This window comes from Cupressus sempervirens, chromosome 10, assembly GCF_028749045.1.
Source record: "Cupressus sempervirens isolate cs-2001-9-10 chromosome 10, ASM2874904v1, whole genome shotgun sequence".
Lineage (NCBI taxonomy): Eukaryota > Viridiplantae > Streptophyta > Pinopsida > Cupressales > Cupressaceae > Cupressus > Cupressus sempervirens.
In genome coordinates, this window is record NC_143127.1 from 687,810,346 (window position 1) to 687,837,672 (window position 27,327).

General features: G+C 35.7%; 1 protein-coding gene across 5 annotated transcripts in view; it reads left to right on the plus strand.

The window, feature by feature from the left end:
• ATSUV3 (ATP-dependent RNA helicase) overlaps positions 1-27,327 on the plus strand; it is a 232,967-nt gene that overhangs the window by 194,096 nt on the left and 11,544 nt on the right. For 3 of the 5 annotated variants that reach the window (XM_089803965.1, XM_089803964.1, XM_089803967.1), the window contains 3 exons: positions 24,725-24,770; positions 24,899-25,015; positions 25,130-25,221. In XM_089803965.1, coding sequence (XP_089660091.1) covers positions 24,725-24,770; positions 24,899-25,015; positions 25,130-25,221 — 255 coding nt within the window. Of the gene's footprint in view, positions 1-24,724; positions 24,771-24,898; positions 25,016-25,129; positions 25,222-25,712; positions 26,027-27,327 lie in introns of those variants that run through there. The other 2 variants (XM_089803966.1, XM_089803968.1) reach the window with 1 other exon arrangement.

Here is a 27,327-nt window from a genome sequence, read left to right on the forward strand (position 1 = left end):
TAGGAGGGCATTGTGAGTTTTTTTGGTTTACTTGCAATTCGATTTGATATTTGAAAATCATGAGCAGCAATGAAAGAGAGGCAGGTAGCGATAGTATGGACGTTGGAATTGTAGAAATATCACCTTGTACTAAGGTAGGCATTGTGGTCTTCAAGCAATTTGATTTTCGTAAGGGAAGCAACCACTAACCCATTTGAGTGCCCTCTAAGACTTAGCAAAAGCCCATTCAATCCCATTCAACTTCTCATACAATTTGCTACAAGAGTTGATAGAGATTAAACAAAAATATCTAAGGGTAGTAGAAAATGGGACTGCCATTTGTGCCACAAACATTATTTTGTCAGTTATACTAGAGTTTATTGCCATCTCTTGTGGATAGCTGGTTAAGGGGTGAAAGGTTACAAGAAAATAACACAAACAAAAAAGCTTGAGCTAGTTAGATTGCACATGGAGCGGGAGGCATCAAAATCAAGGACTTCAGTAGAGAATGTGTGAGCTAGTTTGTCAATGGCTGATTGTTCTCGTAGGCAAGAATGCGCCACACCCACTCCTACTTCTATTAAAGGAAAGACAAGGCAGATAAAGAGAGACACCAATATTGCTGATTAATTTAATTTGCAAGCACAAGATATGACTGAATCATCAATTGCTAAATTTCTTTTTGGTCATGCTATACCATTCCATGTGTTACATTCATCATATTATAAACAACTGTGCATAGATATCTATGTTGCTGGTCCCTCATTTGTTCCACCTAGAGAAGATAAACTACACACCACTTTTGTTGATAAAGAGTACACCATAGTAAGTATTTTGATGGAGAACATGAGACAAATATGGTTGAGGGATAGGTGTACTAATATCAAATGTCAGCCGCTCATCAGACTTATTATCACTAGCACAATAAGCTCTTTCTTCATAGAGCTCTAGATTGTTCAGGAAAAGCAAGGATGCAACCTTGCAATTTCGGATTTTTGAGAGATGTTATAGAAGAGGTTGGACTTGTTAATGTTGTACAAGTAGTCACATGTTCAGCCCTGTGTGTGTAAGTTAGTTGGATTGAGTGTGAAGGGTGCTATAAGCACATTTTTTGAACTCTATGTTCCGTGCATGCATTGAACAATACCTTGAAGGACATTGAGAAATTGATTGGATAAATACAATGGTGTGAGAGTCTAGAGATGTGCAAATGTTTATTTGTAACCATCAATCTTCTCTTGCATTGTCATGACATTTTTGAAGAAGGAATCAAGCCTATGGAGAATAGCTTTGCTAGCTACTTTATTTTGTTGGAGAGGATGCTTGAGGTCCAGGTGAGTGTACACTCCATAGTGGTCAATGCAAAGTGGGGTAGATGGTTTAAGTCAAAAATATCAGAGCGAAGTGTGAAACAAAGGATCCTAATGATAATTGGTGGTCCTTTATGTGGTAAGAAAATTGTTATTGTTGGTTTTATAAAATCATTTCTGATTTTGGTATTTTCTGATTTTATTATTTAGGAATTAAGAATTTGAAAATTTAAGACGTTTCTAACTTGTAACTTATTTGCACTTGCAAATACATTTTGCTCCTTCATTGAACCTATTGTACAAGTCTTTAAATATGTTTACACACTCTCTTTTAACCTTTGATAGATTTATGAGATCTCTGATAGTTTGCTTGGGAAGATCAAGGGAGCTATTTATAGTACGGACCCTAATTTGGGATATTATGAGGAGCATCTTAGACCCACTGTGACATGATTGTGGAACATTATAAGCACCACGCTTAATATGGCAACCTATGCTCTCAATCCCAAATGGTATGCACTGAGTCCTAGAAGAGTGGCTTCATCTAAAGATGAAGAGGTAGTTTTCATGTTTTTAGTTTAAATTTTAAATAGCAATGTAGACTTCTTAATCTTCATTATTTAATAAGATTTTTTTGTGTTCAACTCAGGTGGAGGATGGCTTCTTCAAGGCTCTTGCAAAAATTTACAATGATGATTGTAATCTCCCCATTTTTGGCATTTCTAGTTTTGATTGAGTCAATTCATTATAGCGACACTTGTGAGTTGACAGGGTGATTTGGGAGTCTTAGTTGTGGACTTACTATTTTTACCAAGCCTGTTTTGGGTTGTTGCCATATTTGGCAATGCAGATGGTGGCACTGGCAATTAGTCATCACTTGCATCGGATGAGACTATTTATTGCATGAGCTCTTATTTATTAATTAATTATTAAAGTTTATATTATTATAAAGACACTTTATTATTATATGTTATTAAGGGATGTTGTATCGGTGAAGCTTCTTAAGTGAACTTTCGTTTGCGAAACAAATGCCTTCGGGGGATTATAAATACGAGCTCATTGTGAAGGAAAAACCATCCGATTATCTGATTGATTATTTTCTTTTCTTGTCTTTGTGACATCTTCCAAGTTTCGTTTTTGTGCCCTTGCTGAAGTATAGGGTTTTTAATTCCGAGAATTATTATTGTCTTCCTCTAGCTGTGTTCACTATTGTTGGGAGAAGTTAATGGTGGCTGAAGCTTCATGATTGTGGCATTTGTAATTAAGAAGCTAGCTAATGATTGATAATAATCTTCATTGCTAAGTTGATGAGGATTTTGATTGTCATTAATAATTGAACACCTACGTATTTCTATGGGAGATCACTGTGCAAATATTGAGGCTTCCGTCTACCTACCTGTGGTAGAGTATGAGGTTATGTGGGCCATGTGATCCTTCTTGGTGGTTGGTGTCTCTTCTTATACACTTGCAAACTAGATAAAGAACCCTACGGTTCATTTTTTAGGGTTGCGATTGACTCCTGGGAAGCCAATGTTCAACATCTGGAGGTTGTGTTTGATGTAATTGACCCACAGCGGTCTGTTGTGGCTATCGTACATGAAATTTGGTCGGTGTTGGATGTTGTTGAAGGTTTGCAATTGAATTTGCAAACTTGCATTTGGATTCTCTGAGGGTGTATGATTAATTTTGGGTGGTGGTTTATGTTCATGACTACTCACGTGACTTTGGAGGGATTGTCTTGCACAATAATCAGGTTCCTTTTGTAAATGTTATTTGAAACTTTAATAATTCGGTGGTCATTTGGTTGAAACTAGCAATTCGTATTTCCAATATCAATTATTTTGTAAGCAAATGGAATTACCAACAAGATATATATTGCAATAATTTTGAGAATTTGGTATGCTATTAGAATTTACAATTAATTTGATATTCAACAATATGCAAATCTTTCCTTGCAATTGAAACTGGTTTGGCCATAGTTATTAAGAAAATTGCCTTTGCTTTAAACTATTTTTTGAACCTGGTAACTCAAAGCTAAGGGAATTTGCAAATCAACAACATTTCGAGAATATTTTCACTGGTGATAGTACCGTTTTCCAAGTGTTTGATGGAATGCCAAACAACTATTTTGCATAGAATTTGGTATGTCTGAGCTAATAACAAAACAAAGTTATTACAATGATGCTACTAAACTCTACAATTAATGTCTTGCACTCACCAATCTTTGTGGTCCGATCTTTAGCAAACGAAGTGCAAAGATATATAGAACTTTGTTAGCTCAAAATGAACCTAGTGGATGTGGGTGCGTTAGAGCTAAGAATAATTGTTATTCACCTTCTTCCACAAGCTACCAATTCCTTTAATACAAAGAGGAATTGGTTGATGCATAGCTTCATACAATTAGTCAAGAGGAACAACCTTAATTGTAGACGATGAGAAAAGTTAGTGGTTGGCCACGGTGCATTGTGGCTACAAGATCAATAAAGTATTGGCAGACTCCAACCTTATGTTGGTATGTCAATCTCGATGATGCTATGTAGATATAGGAGGATAAAACACCTCAAGGATTGCTTGGGGCATTAGGAAGATCCTCATCCTTGCAATGACTCAAATTGTAGTTCTAATTTTGCTTTATATTCCTAGACCTACCATGTGTTGTTTGTGGGCAGCTATATATTTACATATATCTTGACTTAGTGATTATTATGAACGGCTGACTCTTGGGTTGAGCTTCTATGTTTATTGTTCAGTAGTTTAGTTATAGACTTATAGTATGCCTATTGTTTACATTTCAACATTTATATCATTTTATGCTTGAAACTTGAAGCCTTTGGGCCTTTTTTCTATATGTATGCCATATATTGACAATTAAAGCATTTGTATTTTGTTAATTTGCTTTGCATTAAGCTTCTAAAATGTCTATGATTTATCAATGTTATGATAAACATATTTGCAATTTCACTCTATAGAAGAATTCCTCTACTTAGCTAATAGTTGTCCCTTATTCTCCCCTAAAAATTGGCCCTGTATCATATCTATACGACAAACACATCTCGACATCTACCTTTTTCCCCATCTCTGAAACTCAATTGACATCTACCTTTGAAAAAATTGAAAAGACAAGAGCATAGGAAAAATTATAAAACCTCAGAAAGGACACCACATTTCTTTTGGAAAAACATAATAAAACCCATTGCTCCAAAAACCCATGATTTCTTAGAATTTCTTTTCCAGAAGTCTTAGTATTTGCTGAAAACAAAGATTACCAATATCTACTTGCAAATTTTTATTTATTTATAAAATTATCTTAGACAACCCTAGGTTGTGTGAGCTGAAGCAATTTTGAGATGGAGTTATGAGCAAGGTATTTGCAAAAATCACCCATGAAAAAATGAAAACTTGCACAAAATCCAACACGAGCATGAAAGAAAACACAGTTGTCATCAACCCTAGCTGCCAATATGCATGTTGTAGATTGAAAATCAGTGAGCAGCAATTTGGTGCGAAGAAAGATCGTGCTTAGGCTTTAGAAAATGAATGTTGGGAGTAGAGAAAGTGCTAAGATACATCACAAGAACTATAAGACACACCGAAAAATATGCAAGAACAGATGTAATTCACAGACAAAAAAATGCCTTGAAAAAGGTCCTTTGAATTTGCTGAGAAACATGAGATCTCATAATATCAGGTAGGAAAATGACTCTTGAAAACTCCACATGGAACCTAGTACCATAAATTCTTGAAAATTGTAGTCATTTTTCATAAAAAACATGATTTAAAAATTTCAGGAAAAATTATCGACCCACCCTGATAACATATAATGTTAATTGTATATTTGATAATAAAAACAGATTCTACAATACATAGGCAATTACATTATGATGTTTCTAGGAGAAACAAACGTAAACAAAAGTTGGAAATACAAGCTACCTAAACTAAGACAACTAAGAGGACCAGTACCATAAAACTCAAAAACAACCAAAACCATACAAATTTGACAAACTACCATCCAAGCAATGCCAGTATAACAGGGGTAGAGCCAAAAGGGTTCTTACAATGGGCATATGTTATTGAAATTTAGCAAATGAAACAGCATAGGAAGATGGTTTTGGGCAATTAATTTCTTTAATTTTGTTTTTAATCATATTGTCTTATGTCAACATGCCATCTACTTTCATGGCTTCTAAGCTCATAACTTTTTCTGTGGAGTTTTGTTTTCTGCAATTGTTGACATTGGGAATTTATATCAACTCTTCATAACCATCCATGCTTTTTATTGAATTTTTTTCTGCACATATTTGTTGTTTAGTTTTTTTTAATTTTTTATCTCTTTTTGGTTGATTACCTAGATATTTTGGCACTTGCAAAAATTTGTTTGCAAGGGATGGCTTCATTTGAGCTATTCTATACATGTCCACATTTTCAACATCACTCAAACACACTTTCATTTGTAGATGCATTGAGATAAAGTAGCAAAATTGAATCTATTTTCTGAGGATTTTATGCATCATGTTGTCCCAACTTTTGTACTTGCGCTACTTTATAAAGTGCCATGGGGGATTTGTTGTGTGTGCTTTCTTATTTACAACCACAACCCTTCCTATCTTCATGCACATGTGCTTTGCTTTGTACTCTTTTTCAAATCTGTGTGGTAACCTGTGCATTTTTTTATGATGTCTCTTCTTGTTTGTGCACTTGTCATCACTTTCCCTTGTCAGTAGTATGGAGAATTTCATGCTATTGGTGCTAATGCTTCCTTTGATTGAATTTGCGATGATCTAAGTGTCTAGTTCCTTTTTAACATATATATTAGTGAGATATAGGGAATGATTTTAATGCATGTTCCTATCATTATTTATTAAGGCCACTTCAATTTTTTCTTGACTTACAATCTTGTTTTTGGTGCTAGTGAAGGTTTTGTGTAAGAGATGTTTTGTATGGTTCACTTTCCTGGGAAACCTTCATCTTGTTCATTGTGGACAATTGTAGTAGTGACACATTGTCACAGTGTAAGGACACATTGCAGATGTCTCTGTGTTTTCTGAATATAATATCAAGGCTCATTCTTTCTGTTGAGGTTATCTATGTACTTGTATAGATTGAATGAATGTTGAATGAGGACCTTCTTCTCACTTTTGTTGGAGCTTTTTCATTTTATCTTTTCTCCAAGGTGTTTTGTGTGTCATTGGTCACAACCATTTGTGTGTTCTTTTGCATCTCTTACTTTATGTTCTACACTCCGTATGTTGTAATTGTTAAGATGAACATGATATGACTATTGTAAGAACCATGAATGATAGTAAAATAGTGTACTGAAGGTGTATTGTAGGTTTCACATTAAAATCTCTATGTTAGTGTGCAATGTCCCCTTTTTTGGCAAGTCTATTGTTGGCCAGGTCAGTTCATCATCGTGACCCTCATGAGCTGATAGTGATTTTGAGGGTCTCAGTTGTGGACTTGCTATTTGTAGAAAGTCCATTTGGCAGTGCAGTGATGGCATTAGTTGTTGGTCGCCATCTACATATGGTTGGTGCATTTAATTGATGGAGTTAATATTTATAAGAGCATTAATGAGGCTTCATTATATAAAGTACTTTATGTTATAATTTGGTGTTGTGAAGTTGAAGCCTCTTAAGTGAAAAGTGTGTTCATGAAGCCATGTGCTAAAAAGATTACATATTAAAAGAATTTAATGGAAGCTTTTAGTTACTGGTGTGTTGGTGAAGCCAAGTGGATTATAAAATGTGGCTTCATGAAGCAAATGAGTCATCTCTTCGTCTATTTTCTTTTGTTGTTTTCTTGAAAGGGTTTTTCCTGATTGGTGAAATCAAACCACTGAGGTATAGTGGTTCTCTTTGATTTGTAGTTCTGAATATTGGTGTTCTCTTTGACTGTGATAACTCTAGCTGAGAGGGCAAACCTTTACTGAAGATTTCTTGGCAGTTCATAATCCAGTACTTTGGTAATTCCTATTCCTGTATTATTGATAAAACATGGTTCCAATTTTGGAGAGTTATATTCCAGTGTTTGAGAATGATTTGTATTGGAATTTGGGAATGTAGATATTCTGAATTTAAAGGCCATCTATATCGGTGTCCTTGGTGTTTGCATATATGTTTGTGAGTGCTAACTACAATTAGTTAGGCAGGTATATCTCTATTTACCTGGGCAGGTTGTTTATGAGTTTGGGTGCCTAATTATCAGTCATTTTGGCATTGACCTACTATAAATTGTGGGAAATATTTACCTATATATTGGTGTAGCTCATTTGGTGATTTTGGTTCTTGTTTATATGCTATTTGAAAGCCCAATTTTTCTTTTGTTGAGCATTGATTATTGCCACCCTTCGGTGTTTCTGAGGTCTGTTATTGATTGCCTATACTATTGCATAAAAGGTGATTCATTGTGATATTTGGCACAATATTTCCAAAATTTGGTGTCACTGTTGTTGGGGGTTTGGCACTACATTTCAGAAAGCTAGGGCTTTACACCTTGGCGTTGACACCCCTGGGTGGCTACCTCTGTGTGGGAAGTACATTTCACTGTTTTTTCATCAGACATGAGCCTGTTTAAAATACCACAATCTAGGCATTTAACTGATGTAATTGGGCATTAAACAATTACTTAGCATAGAAAATTAGTGTCTATCTGAGTTGTAACCAATAAGGGGTATTACAGTGGTATCAGAGCGGTTTCCTGCAAGCTAGCAAGAATTGGGCTCAAAGTTATGTGATCAGTTCTTATATTCAAATATTGTCAGTGTTTGATTTAGTGATTGATTATTTAGCTTTACAGCTCAAAGATTTATTTCGAGTAGACATTATACTTGTAGGGGTCGCACTTCTCCACCTAGAGATGGCAATCCTGAGATTTAGTTTGGCATTGTGGGTGACAGAGATGTTGGTAGTTTGGGTGGTTTGGCTGATAGAGGATATAGGGATGCTGGCATTGGTTCCGAGGTGGATAGAGAGATCCGAGAGACATTATAGGATCTTGGGCATGGTCAGCACCATGTTGCTGAGGTTTTGCAATAGCTTTCTGACATTGGAGCAGATTGCACTCCCCAGAGACCAGAGCAAGGAGCGAGGTGCTCATGATGCATCTATTCCACATCGATCTCGAGTAGATGACAAATACAGAGATGGCAACAAGGCTATAGTTGAGGATTGGGGCAAGATAGCTGACAAAACTAGATAGACTGACACATATGATAAGCTGCAAGGGCCCACGTTTTTGACACAGGAGGGAGATGTAGCCAGTATTGAGCTAGAGGTTGTACCTTTTGCAGATGACCTAGTGGCACACTTTGGTGAGTAGGATGCTATACTGCAAGCGATAAAGTAACAACTTAATTTTGATAGGTTCTTGACCCTAAAACAGGTGCATTCTAGAGTGAGGCCTCCACTTGCGAGACAAAGGCCTAGATAGATTGATTTTCCTAAGTTTGCTAGCAAGATGACATTGGAGCACTTTGTGGTAAGATTTGTGGATCTCTGATAGATAAAAGAATTACAAAATAAATGCTTGCAGAGAATATCTTACTTGATTATTGCTAAATGTATTTACTTCTTCTTTGGCAGCGATCACAGTTTATCTTCCCTCTTTGAACTATATACTATTATACTGAAGTGATATGTAACTTATGTAACAATATCAACAAAGTGCAATGTTCATACAATGATTATTTATTAACTGCAGGTATTGAAATGCCGTAGATTGATTCCTTTCCCTGCGACCAAAATGCACACACACACACACATATATATGATCAGAATACATGACTTTGAAGAGGCATGCCTCTACGTGGTCCAATGCCGTAGATTGATTCCTTTCCCTGTGGCCAAAATGCGCACGCACACACACACATATATGATTAGAATACATGACTCCGAAGAGTCACGTCTCTAGGTGGCCCAAGGGCCACATAGAGGCATGCCTCTTCAGAGGCATGTTTCATAATAACAATAACAAACAACCTTTGATTAGTATGTGCCCGATAACAAGAATATAATGCGGCACGATAAAGTGAGTATCTCCTGATATCATAAAGGAACCCGATCACAATAAAAGGCTGCCGATAATCAATAAAACTTGATCACAATATTCAAGAGACTGCCGATAATCCATATCATAATACTACAAGGACATAAGCGCGCGCACACACACACACACACATATGTGTTTACATTCATGTAGTTTATAGAATCAGCAGTAATTATTAGTATATCAAATAATCCATATTTTGCTTGTTTTGATGCTAAAACATTAACACTCCCTCTTTAGCAAGGGAGAAGTAAAACATCAATAAGTCAGAATCATCATGATCTCTACTTGCACTTAAGCAATCTCTAGAGATGTCCATGATACACATATAATCTCTACTTGCACTTAAGCAATGTCTAGAGATGCACATATAATCTCTACTTGCACTTAAGCAATGTCTAGAGATGCTCATATAATCACAGGTTTATTATTTACAAGATCATCACTTTGTAAATAATTTCCTTCAAATGAATATGTCCATGAAAGATCGTCACCTTTCATTACATATCAAATGCTACTAAGTAACCAATAGAAGCATAAACTCAAATGAGATAAACATTTTAGTTCAAAAATTTATCATTACAATTAATCATACCAAGTTTTTCTCTAAAGTATTTCAGCTTCACTTTAGCAAGAGGCTGGTAAGGATATCAGCTGTTTGCTCATATGTATTCTAATTGAATAACTCCTCGATTCACCATGTCTCTGATGTAATGAAATGGAATTTCAATATATTAGGAGCGGTTGTGAAACGCTGGATTAGATGAAAGTTTAATACAACTTTGATTATCACTATAAATCACAATAGCCTTCAAATGTCTTTTGAAGAGATCTGATAGCAACTTTCGTAGCCATATTGCTTCTCTAGCACCCAAGGAAGATGCAATGTACTTAGCTTCGGTGGAACTTAATGCTATTGAAATTTGTTTCCAACTAGACCAAGAAATCATACCAAATCCAAGACTGAAACAATATTGTGAAGTACTCTTCCTCTCAACAGAGTTTCCGACCCAATCAGAATTTGAATATCCAAGAAGTTCAACATTGACTTTGTCATATTTGATTCCCATTCCAATAGTGCCCTTTAGATATCTCAATATGTATTTAGCTACATGTAGATGTATCTTCCTAGGTGCACACATAAACTGACTCAAGGCATGAGTAGTACAACATATGTCAGGACGAGTATTTACCAAATACATTAAAGATCCAATAATCTGTCTATAGTAAGTAGGATTTGCTAGTTCAAATTTGTTCATATCATCTTTCAATTTGTGTAAATTTATTTCCATAGGAGTAGCAGCTGGTTTGCATTCCATCATCCCAAATTTGGTTAAAATGTCAATTGCATACTTTCCCTGATTTAATATAATACAGTTATCTTGTTGCTAGACTTCTAATCCCAGAAAGTAGTAAAGTAACCCTAAGTCTTTCATTTCAAATTCTATTGTGAGTTCTTGCTTACATTTCTTTATGAGATGTTCCTCACCTATTATTAACAAATCATCAACATATACAAGGATAATCATATCATCACCATTAGTTTTGAAATACAGATTTGGATCAGCTTCATTTTTGGAATATCTTAACTTCAATAGATGGTTAGCTATTCTTTCATGCCAGGCTCTGGGAGCCTGTTTGAGTCCATGAAGTGCTTTCTTTAATTTACAAACATGAGTTTTGTAGTCATAAGTATTGAACCCTTCTAGTTGATCACTATAGACTTCTTCAATCTTGCCATTGAGAAATGTTGTTTTAACATCCATCTGATGTACCTTCCATCCTTTGGATCCTACAATTGCTAGGATTGTTCTAACTGAAGTGTACTTGGCAATAGGGGCAAATGTTTCTTCATAGTCAATGTCTTTTTTCCAAGAGAACCCTTAGGCTACAAATCTTGCTTTGTATCTTTCAATATTGCCATTTGAAGCATGTTTGATCTTGAATAACCATTTGGAAGTGACAACTGATTTGTTCTTAGGTCTTGGTACAACATCCCATACGTCATTCTTTAATATAGAGTTATATTCCCCAATCATTGCTTCCTTCCATGATTGATGTGAGAGAGCTTCTTCAACATTAGCAGGTTCAGATTTTATGAGTTCAGATAGCAATGCAACATAACATGATTGGTTTCTGGTCCTTTTTCTTTCTTGAAATACTTCATCTGGTTCAACCTGATTTTCTTCTAACATTTTCTTAGCCCAAAGAGGTCTCTTTTTATTATTGTTGATGTTTTCAGACTCTATTATTAGACATGGAAGAGAGATCAGAATCATCCTCCCTCTCAATTTCTGTAGGTTGATCTTCTTTAGAAATGAATTCATCACTATTACTAGAAATTTTAAAGGCTGTGTCTTCTTCAAATATTACATCTCTGCTAATTTCAATTGTTCTTTGTCCAGGAATGTAGATCCTATATCCTTTTGTAGTTTCACTATATCTAATGAATATTCCCTTCTTCCTGGAAGGCTCTAATTTCGTTCTTTTCTCTTTTGGTATGTGAATATGAACTGGACATCCAAATATTCTTAGGTGACTTATATCTAGTTTAATGGAAGTGAATACTTCCTCTGGGGTGGTATTCTCTAATATGGAGTGAGGGCATCGATTTTGAATGTAGCAACTGTATTAGATGCTTTAGTCCAAAATGAATAATGAAGATTTTGATCATGTAACATAGCTCTGGCTGATTCAACTATAGATCTATTTTTCCTTTCAACTATTCCATTCTGTTGAGGATTATAAAGTACATAAAACTTCCTCTTTATCCCAACAAAAATGCAGAAGTTTTTAAAGATATCAGATATGTATTCACCCCCATTGTCTGACCTTAGGGTTTTGATCTTTTGACCTGATTGGTTTTCAACTAAGGCTTTGAATTCTTTGAATTTGGATAAGACTTCAAATGACTTCTTTTGCTTTAGAAAATAGATCCAGGTTCTCCTAGAGTAATCATAAATAAAGATTATATAGAAACGACACCCATTAAGAGAGGGGACTGACATAGGGCCACAAAGATCTGTGTGAATAAGTTCAAGAATGGATTTGGATTTATGATCACTTTTAGGGAAGGAATGTTTAGTATTTTTACCTAATGTGCATCCCTTACAAATACTTAAATTATTAGCTTTCAGATTAGGTAGGCCTTTTACAATTTTCCCTATAGATGATAAAGCTCAATAATTAAGATGACCTAGTCTCCTAAGCCAGATTTCAGAGGAATTTGACTGACCATTACTAATGGTTAAGTTTAGATTAGGATTTTGATTATTACAAAGCTTATAAAGACTCCCATCTCTAACTCCAATGGAGATGGCTTTCTTAATAGTTGAGTTCTTGGGCCAAGATAGAACTCTATCTTCTTGAAATGCAATTCTGTATCCTTGATTAGCAAGTTCGGAGATGGAGACAAGGTTTCTCTTGATTCTTGGTACATATAAGACATTCTTGAGTTGAAGTGTAATTCCAGAATTCAGTTGTATAGAACAAGAACCAATTCTTTTAATAAGATAAGAGGAGTTATCTCCAATGGTTACTTCTTCAGATGCATGATTAGAGAAAGTTTCAAACTTATCCTTAAATCCAGTGATGTGACGAGAAGATCCACAATCTATGATCCAAGTATTGAGGTTAGTGTTTAATTCACTTGAGAGAGCTAAATAGAATGCATAATTTTCTTTTTCTACTTTCACAATATTTTCATTGTTAACTTCTGCTAATGCTGCTTGAATTTTCTGCTTCTCTGGACATACATAATAGGAGTGACTGGTCTTGTTGCATTTAAAACATCTAACTTTGGACCAGTCACGTTGTTTTTGATATTTGAGATTTTTGTTGAATTCCTTCTTGTTATGTTTAAACTTTCTTTTCTTGTTTGATTTAGTATACGGTGCTTGGATGTCTTCCTCTTGATTTGTAATAATTCCTCTTGAAGCTAGTCTAGATTCTTTTTGAGTACATTCATTCTTTAACTTATCAAATTTCGGAAGTTCAAGTTGTTAACTTAAACCTCAAATGAAGGTTTCCCATGATAGAGGAAGACCTCTAAGAGAAATCATGCTTAGTTCCTTATCATCCACTTGATTTTTCATAGTTGCAAGTTGATCTTTTAATTTAGTAATTCTTAAGAAATAGGAGGTTATAGATTCTCCATTTTTCATCTTTATATAAAGTAGATCTTGTTTTAAAATTAATAATCTACTTGTATTGTTGATTTCAAATATATTTTGAATGGAGGAGAACATTTCAAATGCAGTTTGAAGATTAGCTATAGATGGAAGTATATGATCTGTTACTGAGTCTATAATGATCTTCATTGCTTTATTATTATGCCTTTTCCAAGTTACTTTTTTTGATTCACTTTTAAGCATGGGTAAATTTGATTCAATGTATTTTTCTAATTCTATTTCTCTTAGCACTATTAATAGTCTGATTTTCCAAGATGAGAAATTTGATGCTCCATCTAGCCTATCTTCTATTCTTACGTGATTCACCATTTTAATTTTTTGATTTTCAAAACCTTTTTCTTTAACTTTTGAAATTTAGATTTGAGTGAATACTTTGTAATAGTTTTCCTATCAGTATAGCTCTGATACCATGTTAATATTTGTGGATCTTTGATAGATAAAACAATTACAAAATAAATGCTTGCAGAGAATATCTTACTTGAATAGTGCTGAATGTATTTACTTCTTCTTTGGCAGCGATCACAGTTTATCTTCCCTCTTTGAATTGTATGCTGTTATGATTGAAGTGATATATAACTGATGTAACAATATCAACAAAGTGCAATCTTCTTACAATGATTATTTATTAACAGCAGGTACTGGAATGTCGTAGATTGATTCCTTTCTCTGCTGCTAGAATGCACATATATATATGATCAGAATACATGACTCCGAAGAGTCATGTCTCTACGTGGCCCAAGGGCCATGTAGAGGCATGCCTCTTCGGAGGCATGTTTCATAATAACAATAACAAACAACCTTTGATTAGTATGTGCCCGATAACAAGAATATAATGTGGCACGATAGAGTGAGTATCTCCTGATATCATAAAGGAGCCTGATCACAATAAAAGGCTACCGATAATCCATATCATAATACTACAAGGACATAAGTATATATATCTATATACATACATATATATATGTATGTATGTATATTAATCCATATATATGCTTACATTCATGTAGTTTATAGAATCAGCAGTAATTATCAGTATATCAAATAATCCATGTTTTGCTTCTTCTGATGCTAAAACATTAACACTTTGATAATAGTGGTAGAGTGACAACTCGAGCTTGGGTGCATAAGCTCTACACATATTTGGCATTGTGTTCAATGATTGAGGCTGACACTATCAGATTTGGTGTGTTGTGTCTTGATGAAGTTGCTCATGATTGGTGGTATCATTGGTCAGTTTCATTTCATCATTGATCAGATCATTTCCAATCAAGAGTTTGTGAATCGATTAATTGAGAGATTTGATAGAAAGGATCCCAAGGTGTACTTCAGAGAGTTGGCTGAGCTGATAGAGTCTAGTGCTTTAGAGGGTTACATCGGTGAGTTTCAAAGGCTCTCAGTTATGGTCTATGATATATCAAAGCATAGACGAGTGTTGTTGTTTATAGAGGGATTGGTTGAGGCACTCCGAAGATGGGTTAAGTTATTGGACCCATCTTCCTTACATGAGGCAATGAGGAAAGCAAGGGATTTAGAGTCATCTTCTCGAGGCAATTTTGCTTTGAAGTCTTTTGTTCCTTTGCTTGTTGATGAGGAGACCTTGCGTATTGTGGACAAGGGAAAATGAACTGGGAGGATTGATGATATTTCTTGGGAGGACCTAAGGAGGATACAACTTTGCTTTTGGTGCAAAAGGCCTCTCTAAAGGTTATACTTGTGCGTTGACGTCGAAGGGGGCAGCAAACAATGCTATGTGGGTTTATAATGATGAGATTGAGGCGGAGTCATTACAGTAGCCTGAGGATGAGGATAGGTATTGTCATAGTGGTTGTAGAGTATATACTATGATGAGTGTTTATAGTCTGTGCCTAAGATGGATTGTTGGTAGGATGGTTGGGAGGGTACAATGAAGGAGAGTATGTTGAGATCTCCTAAAGAGTTGTCTTTTGGTGATGCTTTGACTTCTACATCCAAAGTGTAGGTTTTGGGTGCTATCATGCAATTTATGTTGTTGGCTCTGACGATGTTATTAGTGTATAGTTGGCTCAGTGATGATAGAGATATCATGTGGTTCTTAATTTGGGATTGAGGTGGAGGTTGGAGTTCAGTGTGTTGCAGGATTACTTGAGGAAAAGCAATCTTGGGGAGTGACGACTGTAATGTCTGCATTTTGGCAAGTCTCTGTTGTTAGCCAGGTCAGTTCATCATCGCGACCCTCGTGAGCTGATAGTGAGATTTGAGGCTCTCAATTGTGTACTTGCTATTTTTAGTAAGTCTATTTTTGGTAGTTACTATGTTTGGCAATTCAATAGTGGCATTAGTTGTTGGTCACCATCTGCATATGGTTGGTGTGAGTATTAATGAAGCTTCATTAATATAAAGTACTTGATGTTGCTTTATGTTATAATTTGGTGTTGTGAAGTTAAACCCATAGTTCAACTTTTCATCATTTTATCCCTGATAAGTCAACTTTTTGCAAGAATGGTTGGTGTGAGTATTAATGAAGCTTCATTAATATAAAGTACTTGATGTTGCTTTATGTTATAATTTGGTGTTGTGAAGTTAAACCCATAGTTCAACTTTTCATCATTTTATCCCTGATAAGTCAACTTTTTGCAAGAAGTTCCAAGTTGCGAGAAAACTTGAGTTTTTATTGCCAAATTCGGGGGCCAAGATTTTGCACTTCTCGTTGCAAGAAGTTGGCGAGAAGTTAGCAATATATCGCTAATTTCTCATGATAACTTGCAATCTTCTCGCGGGCGGCATCCAATAAATATTTGTGCCAAAAAAAAATCATTTTATTGTTTTGTCTGCTGCATTCGGCGTCTTGGGTGGAGGAGAAGGGTTTTGGAGCAGCACCTAAATGTTTGGCATTGATTTGTAGTGATTTCCAGTGGATTAGGAGCGGATTCAAAGCTCTTTCCAAGCAAATCCGGATCCACAAGTAAGTTTCTCAATTTTTTGTTCTTTTGAGTTAAACTTATTTTTGTCTTCCCATACTTGTATATCTTGCATCTAACTTAATTAAGACTCTAGGAATACCATTTGTAATGTTCTCTAATACGTTTTAGAGTGTAATGACAAAGACCTAACACCATCTTTTTGCAATTTTTCTAAAAACAATCAAGTTTTTCTCAATAATTTCAAAACCTAAAGGCTAATACATTTTTTGCTTTATTCTTTGATTTTCTAGCAAATACGACTTCTTCTACGTTTGAGTCAGTTGCAGCATCTCCCATTGGTCCTGTAGCATGTCCATATGGATTTATAGGTACACGTCCTAAGGGGGCTATTGTTGGTAAAATGTATAGTGTAGCCGACGGGTAAAGTAGTATCCAAATGAGCGCGTGACGCTTGAGTCACCCCTTCGGAAAGGTATATGCACATATCCGAGATGGACTTTGGAATCATCATTGTGATCATTGCAGTCATTGTATTCAGATTGTAATCATTAAGTGCATACATGAATAAAGTATTTGTTTTGCATTGAATCGTGTTATACTACATGTGTTGATCTTTTTATGCTGTACGATAAACATTTGGCGCCGTTGCCGGGCCCACGTGACAGGTGGGAATACTCACCACTATAGGCGTGCAGATATTGCCATATGGCAATTGCAATTTATTTATTGGGCATTGTATGTTCGAAATAGTCAAAAGAGAAGGGCAGAAGGAAGCAATCAAAAGAGAAAGGAGCAAAAAAAAAGATTGACGACACATAAAATTTGTTCAGAATGAATAATGTATGATGCCGAAGGGAAGGGAAAGACAAACAGGTAGAAAACGCAAGTGGTTGGTAGAAAGAGTGTGGGATTAGAAGAAATTCGCAAAAATGGTGTGTTCCATGGACTTTTGTGTGGCGCTGCCCCTCGACCCTGCTAGGGGTGATGCCCCCTAGACCCCCAGTCGGTGCAGTTATCAGTTGTGGGAAGTGTAACCAGTTGATAAGACCTAGAGCTGCTGCAGGCATAGTGTGCTAAAGATGGAGAGAGCATAGATCAAGCCCTCCGAGAGAGGTGATACGCTTGGAGTAAGTGTTGGATGTGAGGCTATCTTGGTGGATGCATAGAGAGCTTGGGAGGAGTTGATCATCTAGTTGAAGGCAGTACAGTGACACTTGGCTCAGGGTACCCAGGAGTTGGAAGCAGAGAAAGCAGCACGGGTGGCTATCAAGGTCAGCTTGATTAAGGCGATAGTATTGTATTAGCAGAGGCTACAGATGCAACGTGGTTTGGAGACCAGTTTCGTGCAGGCACAGGACAAATGTGAAAGTGGTGTGATGGAAGTAGATCTATCTTGTTGTAGTTAGTCAGTTAATGTATTTTATTTTGTTAATTGTCATTTGGAGACGACTTTTCTTTTGGGGGGGATGATGTTGTCGGTAAAATGTATAGTGTAGCCGACGAGTAGAGTAGTATCCGAACGGGCATGTGACGCTTGAGTCACCCCTTCGAAAAGGTATATGTACACATCTGAGATGGACTTTGGAATCATCATTGTGATCATTGTAGTCATTGTATTTGGATTGTAATCATTAAGTGCATATATGAATAAAGTATCTATTTTGCGTTGAATCGTGTTATACTACATGTGTTGATCTTTTTGCCCTGTACGGTAAACAGGGGCTAGGGACTTTGCATGGAAATATGTCTTTGAAGGAACAAAGTATAATAGTGGCATATGCATGAAATATAAAAAACAAATCCGTGGAGGCATATCTCTTTTGAAGTACCACCTTGCTAGTATAAAAAAGCATGATGCAAGGGTTTGTGATGCGACTACGGAGGAAATAAAAAGGGAGATGATTGTTTTTCTTAGTGCCCAAGAGGAGAAGTTGAAAAGGGAAAGGGCAAAATTGGCCATAAAGGCAACTATTTACGAATCGCAAGGTATGTTTCCTTTTAAGAATGATTTATTACTTTCTAATCACGACTAATGATTGTGCTGAAACAATTATCATGATCCGTAATAAAATGATGTGGGTTGTGTCATGTGACTAGGTATCCCAGTCACCTTTGATGAAGAAGTAGTTAGTGGGCTCTTTTTGTGGCCCACGGATCCGCACACAAAACTCTTCTGTTGATAGTTATTTTGTGCATAGAAACACACTTGGAGCACAACTTGGAGGGTACTAGATGGAACCGTGATGTGCATGAGCAACTTGACATAAAATGTATTGGTTTTTCGTATTTTAACAAGCTCTCCAATGTTGCAGCAAGTCCATATTTTTTGAATTTTGTGATTAGTTGTATGGTAGCGGGAAAGAGGTACAAGCCACCTACTGCAGCCTTGAGTGGGAGGTACTTCACTTGTTTCAAACTTTAATACTTCTATAGTTTTATAATTTACTTGTTTTTGTTGAAAGTAATTTTTCTTAATCAAAGTTGTATACTTAAAGTTAATCTCATTTTTTATTTTGTGCTTATAGATTGTTGAGAGATGTTGTTTCTAGGGGTAAAAATGTGGTTGAAGAGCAAAGTTACAACGGAGACAGTATGGCTGCACCGTACTTTCAAATGGATGGACGGATGGAAGAAACCGTACCATCATCAACTTTTGAGTTTCTTGCAAGGATCAAGTAATCTTTCTTAAATCCTTGGATGCCTTGAACAAGATAAAGACGACTGAGACTTTGGCTTGAATGCTAGAGAATGTTGTGATGGAGGTTGGCGCTGAATGTGGTCCAAATCATAACCGACAATGCAGCGGCATATGTGACAGCGGGTAGGATCTTACAAGAAAAGCATAAGACACTGTTTTGGTCTCCTTGTGCAGTGCATGTTATTGACCTTCTTTTGGAGGATATAGGGAAATTGGATTGGGTGAAACTAGTTGTAGAGGAAGCAAGGAAGATAACAAAATATATCTACAATCACTTTTGAGTCCTTCACTTGATGAGAGACTTCACCAAAGACAAGGAGTTGGTTAGACCCGTGGTCACAAGATTTGCAACAATTTTTTTAACATTGCAAAGTGTTCTTCATCATATGAATCCTTTGAAGCAGATGTTTGTGTGTCCAAAATGGCTATAGTCAAGTTATTCAAAGAAGGTCAACGAGCAGAGTGTTGCACGCATTGTGTTTGACATCCAGTTTTCTGATCGAGCTACAAAAATTGAGGTAATGTGGAAACCTCAAAATTTGATTTTTCTTTGTACTTATTAATCAAGTCTTTCATTATTAATTTACAACCCTACTCTTTGATTAATAATTGTTTTCTACTTTTCAATTATAGGTGGTAAAGCCCTTGGTTAGAGTTCTCCGCTTGGTAGATGGGGAACAAACCCCAATGGGGTCCCTTTATGAGGCCATGGATAGGGCGAAAGAGGCTATAAGAAATAAGCACAGGGGAGAGCCTAAAATTTGAGCCCATAAAGGATATTATTGACTGGAGATGGAGCAATCAGCTCTACCAACCCATTCATGTAGCGGGGTATTTCCTCAACCTTTGTTACCGCTTCTCTCCATCATATGCGAATCCCAATGGAGTGGTCATGGAGGGCTTTAGTGAATGCATGCAAAGGATGGTACCTGACATTATGGTGAGAGACCTCATTGTGGCCAAGATGGAAGTGTATCAAAAGCAACAGGCAAACCATTCTCCTCAACCTTGGCAAAGAGAGGCAGACACACTCAAACCCCAGTACAATATTTGGAATTTGGAGTCTCTCACATGCATGATAAGTCGATAAATAAGCTACAAAAAATTGTCCTCATCTTGCTTTCTAACTCTTTAATATTTATCTTGCAGATGCTTGGTGGCGAAATTGGGGTGGTAATGTCCCAAATCTGCAAAAGCTTGCTCTTTGCATCTTATGTTAGCCTTGTAGCTCATCTAGTTATGAGCGTAATTGGAGCTTGTTCGACTCTATTCAAACAAAGAAGAGAAACAAGTTGGCACAAAAATGCCTAAATGACCTTGTCTTTGTGCATTATAACCTCAAGTTGCGCATAAGAAAGGTAATGGCAGCAACAACTGAGCCACTTGATCTGGATGACATAAATTCTTTTGGTGATTGGACAGCACAGGAGCAGCCTTCATTGTTCACTGAGGATGAAATATATGAGTTGGAGAGGAAGGCTATGGAGGAGGGTGGTATTGCAGTGGGACTAGACAACATTCAGGAGGAGGGCAGTGAGAGTGAGGATAGTGATAGTGAGGATGAGGATGATAAGGAGTCATTGCCAGGGCCAACACCAACACCAGCACAAATGACTACTATGGCTCGAGCTGCTAGACCCCCTCCCTCTCCCATAGTTTTTACTAGAACTACTAGGATGCGGAAGAGGAAGATGTAGACTAGTTTTATATTGAACTTGACATTTTTATTTGCTTATATTTTGACAAAGACAATTCGGTATTTTTTATTTGTATTTTTTTTCAAAGTTCAAACTCTGTGACTCCATCGACATTCCACATGAGGATGCGACTTTGTTACTTATTGCATTTATATATATCTAGATCAGCTTGTTTGGTTTGTTTACTCATTTACTGACTCAATACATGCATCTACCTATTGAATTTTGTGAAAAAATGCATTTTTAATTAAATTAAAGTCTTTTTAAAAAATCTGAATATTTTCCTTAGAAGTTGCCAATTTCTCCCCAATATTTGCCGAGAATTTTTTTTTGGCCTCGCCAAAAGTGGCAGAGAACGAGAAGTTGAACTATGGTTGAAGCCTCTTAAGTGAAAAGCATCTTCATGAAGCCGTGGTAAAAAGGTCACTTCTTAAAAGAATTTAACGGAAGCTTCTAATTAATGGTGTGTTGGTGAAGACAATTGGATTATAAAAGGTGGCTTCATGAAGCAAATGAGTCATCTCATTGTCTATTTGCTTTTGTTGTTTTGTTGAGAGGGTTTTTCCTGATTGGTGAAATCAAACTACTGCTGAGGTGTAGTGGTTCTGTTTGATCTGTATTTCGAATATTGCTGTTCTCTCTGTCTGTGCTAACTGTGGCTGAGAGGGCAAGCCTTTTCTGAAGACTTTTTGGCATTTTATAATCCAGAATGTTGGTAATTCCTATTCCTATATTATTAATAAATCGTGATTCTGATTTTGGAGAATTATATTCCTGTGTTTGAGAACAATTTGTATTTGAATTTGGGAATGTGGATATTCTGAAATTAAAGGCCTGCTATATTGGTGTGCTTGGTGTTTGCATATCTTTTTGTGAGCGCTAACTACTTCAGTTAGCTAGGAGGCTATATCTCTGTTTACCGGGGCAGATTGTTTATGAGTTGGGGTGCCTAATTATCATTCATTTTGGCATCAATCTGCTGCAAATTCTGGGCACCATTTACCTGCATATCGGCATGCCTTATTTGTTGATACGCTGTTCGAAAGCCCAATTTCTCTGTTGCTGGGTGTTGATTATTGCCACTCCATTGGGATTTCTGAGGTCTGCTATTAATCGCCTGTACTGCTGCATAGAAGGCAATTGTTACTGTGATAATTGGTGCTACATTTCCAGAATTTGGCGTCACTGCTGTTGGGGGTTCAACGTAATGTCAAACAACTACTTAGCATAGAAAATTTGTGTGGCTGACCGATAACCAGCTAGGATTATTACAAAGTGAGTGCTACTAGAGTATTTCCAGTACTTTACAGATTAAAATTATTAAATATTTGCAGGAAAATTTTAATGTCATTTGTCATTTATCAAACAAATGGAATTCTTAATTTTAAAATTGATTGATGTTTATTAACAAATAAAAGAAAAAATAGCAGAGTTCCCAATATTGAGGAAAAAATGCAATTAACAATAATTGTTTGAAAAGCTAGCATTATGGAAATATTACTGATTCGAAGTAAAATTTACAAAACTCAATGTCTCTTTCCATTGAGAAATGAATTAACATTAATGGGAAATAAACAAGATGAAACCATTACTTTAGAAAGCAACGTTTTCCTCCATTTTCCTTTAGGGGTTGCCCCACTTTCTCATTTTCTTTTGAAATGAATTGTAGCTTAAAATATCTGGAGTTTCCTCCCTCTATTTGAGCCTTGGGATTTTGCTTTACCTTTCACTAATTCCAAGCCATGTCATTGAACAGATTGTGATTGCATTCAACCACCCTACAGGAATTATTAAATCAAATTATTGATATTAAATAAACAGCAATTATTGTCATTTAAAAAGCAGGAATGTCACTTCAAATTGGCTTGTAACAAGATACAAAAGCTTCTAGAATTCTTTGAAGGGGAAATGGAAAAATGAGAGATATAAGTTACCGGTATGGGTTTGGGGACAGATTTGGATACAAGAACCTAGTATGTGTGTACATGATTTGATTTTCCCATTATGGTACTTGCGGGTACATGTGTGTGGTGTGTGTGTATATACATTATATAGACAATATAAAAAGAGAAATATACAGAATTGTAAAACTAAATCATTTCATAGTATGATACTTGATCATTGATCAATGCCAAATGCCAAGAATAAATACTAAATGCTAATTGACATTCTTAAATATATTCAAATAAGCATATAAGTACCCTGGACGAACCCAGCAAGTACCCGCAGACGTATCTATACCAGGTGTGTATCTGAACCTGGTACAGGACCCGTGGGTATTAATCCGGTAACTAAGTTTGAGATACATTGTGGGGCAAAGGTGATCACAGAACATATTTTTCATATTAAGATTCTATTAGTCTTTTTCTGTCAAGTCGAAAAGTCATCTTAAAAATTGATTTTAGAACTGAAAAATCCTGAGATCATGTTTTTCTAGTTAACGATATTCTTACTGTCAATGCAAGAACTGGTGATACTGAAGTTTATATTTATGAAAAATAATCACTAGTCCAATGATAATTGCTAATTTGTTCAAGCAGAAGAGGATTACTTGATTTGCATTATGGAAATATGAATGCAGTTTCTATACTGTCAATGCATTAAAAATGCTTTTGAAAAATAGTATGTTCTGAAGGGTACTGTATCAAATCTTTGAAGTAGTAATAATATTATCTACTGGTTACGTTGTCCAGCAAAGCACATTTGGAGAATGATAATGCAAATGGTGAAACGGCTGGGAAGTTTCTAGTTGAAAAATCAGGTGTCTAGCTGTGTGTTTCCAAAGAAGAAATGCCAGTCTGTTGAAGAGTTCGAGACACATAATTAGCTTTTCCTAATACAACTTCACATTTTGAAAATGTGTGTAAGTGTAGATGTTTAATGTCAAGCACGAAAACTATCATGAAATTTAAATATAAATGTTGTTGATTGCTGCCTGCTTGCATACAAAGTTAAAGTTTGCGATACAGGTAGGCGAATTGGTGAACCAACATTTAAAGTAGAAAGTACACAGTAAAGGAAGATATTATATCTATGGAATAGTGAACCAACATTTTCCATGTTTTCCTTCTTCGATGAAAAGGAGATTATATGTGGTGATTATAAATGAGTATGGTAACTATGTAAAACATAAGATGGACAGAAAGTGGCTATGTTCTTTTTAGCATGTCCTATGGATATCAATAAGTAGTTAGGAAACAAACTATTGAGGAATCATAAGTGGAGATGTTAAATTCTTAATATTAGGTATATCTGACTTTAGGGGTAGGAATGCCATTAATGATTTAGAATTTTAGAAGATTTTTGGAAGACACAGCTTTTGATTTCTTCGTTATTTAGGTTAGAACAAAGGACAATATTTGTTTCTCTTGAATATTTTTATCTAGATTTTAAAATATAGGTTCATGTTAAACATTCATTCTGCCTTCTCCTTTTGACACTAATCTATTTGCCCTCCTAATATTAGCTCTATTGTCACTCCTTTCCATCATTTTTTCAAAAATTGTAATTTTAGTTTTGACAGATCAAAGACAATCATATGTAGCTTCTATAATTATCGAAAAGCAATGAAAGTAAAAGGATCAGATTGGATTTTAGAACAGTGAAACAGAAGACAGAAGTGGTCCTGAAAAAGAAAAGTTAAAAATCATGTTTGTTTTTTTACTTAAAGATAGGACTTAATTTTAGAAAACTCAATGAAAGTGAAAATATGATATCATACCACTTAGACAAAGTCATAATATGCTAAAGAGGGGCCTACATATTATTTTGTACAGACATTTCCAACCAGCAGAAGAATTAATTCCATCTTATTTTGTATATTAATGTTTCAAAATGTAGTTATTTTCTTTGCTGATCACAGAAAAATATATGAGGATGACTCGACTAACAAAATTAAGTTGTGCAGTCCTGTTGATACGGAAGATGATATTTCAGTGCAAGGACTCATTCAAGTAAGCAATGCTCTATTATCTCTAGGGTTTAGCAACGTATCTTATTTTCAAATGGAAAGCAGAGAGATTCCTTCAAAATTTTCAGAAATAACTGAAAACGTATTCTTTATTTTTGAATGGTCAAATAGTTTGCAGAAGCTTATGCGAAAAAAGGTTTGGTGCACTTACAACAGCTTTTTATACCTGGAAGCCTTCGTGTACCAACATCATTTGAAGCATTAATGGAGCTTGAGTCCATTTTTAAGGTGTGTTTTACGGTCATGAATTTAATATTCATTTTAATCAGACGCTTTAGCCATACTCATTATAATGGCATGTTCTTTGTTCTCTCTCATATGATTTTGATTTTCTTGGTTAAGGTTCTAGAGCTATATGTTTGGTTGAGTTTCCACTTCAAGGAAAGTTTTCCAGACTATGAGGTAGCATCATCTCAAAAAGCACTTTGTGCCATGTAAGTTTCAAGCTGAAGTTATTTCAAGTTAAATGTTTTGTAGAAGGAGATAATATGAAGTAAAATGATGCTTGTTTGCAACTTTTTTCTGTTTATTTTTTATTTGATTGAGATACTAAGTCGTGTAGCTATGTGGCATTTTAAAATTACTTTTTAGACAGTTCAATTTATGATATATTTTGAAGGATTCCAAATATGCAATGTTTGGGTGAAGTTGCTTCTGTGAATGAAGATAGATCTGCTGCACTGAATCTGTTTGGCCTTGTATGTTGTTGCATGTTCTTGCTTTCACATGCCATTACATGTGAGAGATCTGTATTGCTCTCTGTTTTCTAAAAATTGTTTCTTCGTTTTTTGCTTGTGCATGAAAGTTTTGATCCTTTATGTTTGTTTCTAGCGGGGACCATTTCCTTTTCTTTCAAGTACATAGTTCAAATGGATGATGATTCACTTTCTGAATATTAATGCAATTAATTTTTGAGTGCAAGCAGTACATGATACTGAGGATACTCATGGAATGGAGCCTTGTTCTCATTTGAATGGTTGTTTGCAAAGGTGGCAAGAATGACTCTTTGTGGTCATTAACCGTGAATTCATCATAGAGTTTGTGCTTTATCTTTTAGAGCATTCACTTATTTGTTAGTTTATGGGTTTCAAAGCTACTTTCCCCTTTGAAAATTGGGCGCATGCACATTGGCAGCCTAAGGAGATTGGAGGTTGTTTTGGTGGCTAAGGTTTTTATCTCTGTAGTCTTCACAATAATAAGACAGAAATAATGCATTTGAAGGAGGCCAAGTTTTCACAATTAGGCAGGTTTGTTTATAAAACTGTGGCATGTTGTTTTTGATCCTTTAGAGGAACTTCCATCCTAACTTTCAGTTGGGGTTTGTCCCCTTCAAATTCCTTTGGAGTTCTGGATGATGTTTTTAAATCAGATTAACAGCAAAACAATTCAAACTAATAAACACAGCATATACCTTGGGAAAACCTTCAAACTTGAACGTGAAAAACCCAGCAATAGTGTCCTTTAAATACTTTCAGTTGGGGTTTGTCTCCTTCAGCTTCCCATGGAGTTCTTGATGTTGTTTTTGAATCAGATTAATAGAAAAAGAATTCAAACTAATAAACACGGCATATACCTTGGGAAAACCTTCAAACCTTGAGGTGAAAAACCCAGCAATACTCTCCTTTAAATGTTGAAATGATTAATTACAATATGGTCAATTATATGACCATTCACAAAGGCCTGATCTTCAATTGCTGATTACAGTGTATCTGATTCTATATGTTGAACTAATGTATATTGGTCTCTTACAAATATGATTGTATATATTTGTATCAACATCTTGATCTGCACTAGATTTGCTCGTGTTTAGTGTTAACTAGAGACGATCCTCGGCCTTAAAACTCCCATCCCTGTATTGAAAACATTTCGGGGACTTGGGGATGTCCCCCCCTCCCCTTTCTGAAAATTCACAGGAAATCTCGTAAAAACTTGGGAGCTTTAGATTTTTTTTTGGGGGGAGACCTGTATGTCCCGTGGATGGTTGTGGAGACCTTGGAAGTCCCCAGGACAGATGGGCTTCCCCGATTAGATAGGCAACCTCAACGCTTTAAAAAACGTCATTTTTTTTTTTATAAATCATTTTATTTTAAATTTAAAGTGAGCCGTTGCTTCCAAGTTCACTTTGACATGCTTATTACTGTTTGGTAGTTAATTTGCTCTATTTGGGGTCCTCTGATTAGTATTTGACAATATAAGATTAAGTACACTATTACAATCATGCTACACAATCTAAATCACATAGCAGATTGTTTGTAAGGTGTTGGGAGAGTTTGAAAAGAGTGCATTACAGAATTAGAACATGCATTTTATGTCATTTTGTGTCAATAAATCAATGTTGGGTTCATCTGGATCCTTTGTGGAAGATATGGTCAATATTGGAGGTTGCATCAAGATATCGTCTTATTGTAACATACCTATATCATGATTGTAACTATATAGAAGACCTTTTACAATTAATATCAATCCACTTAAAATGAGTTGGAGGTGTAGTTTCAGAATTAAAAGATACAGTGCGCTTCAATTTGGAAGGTGGGTTATTG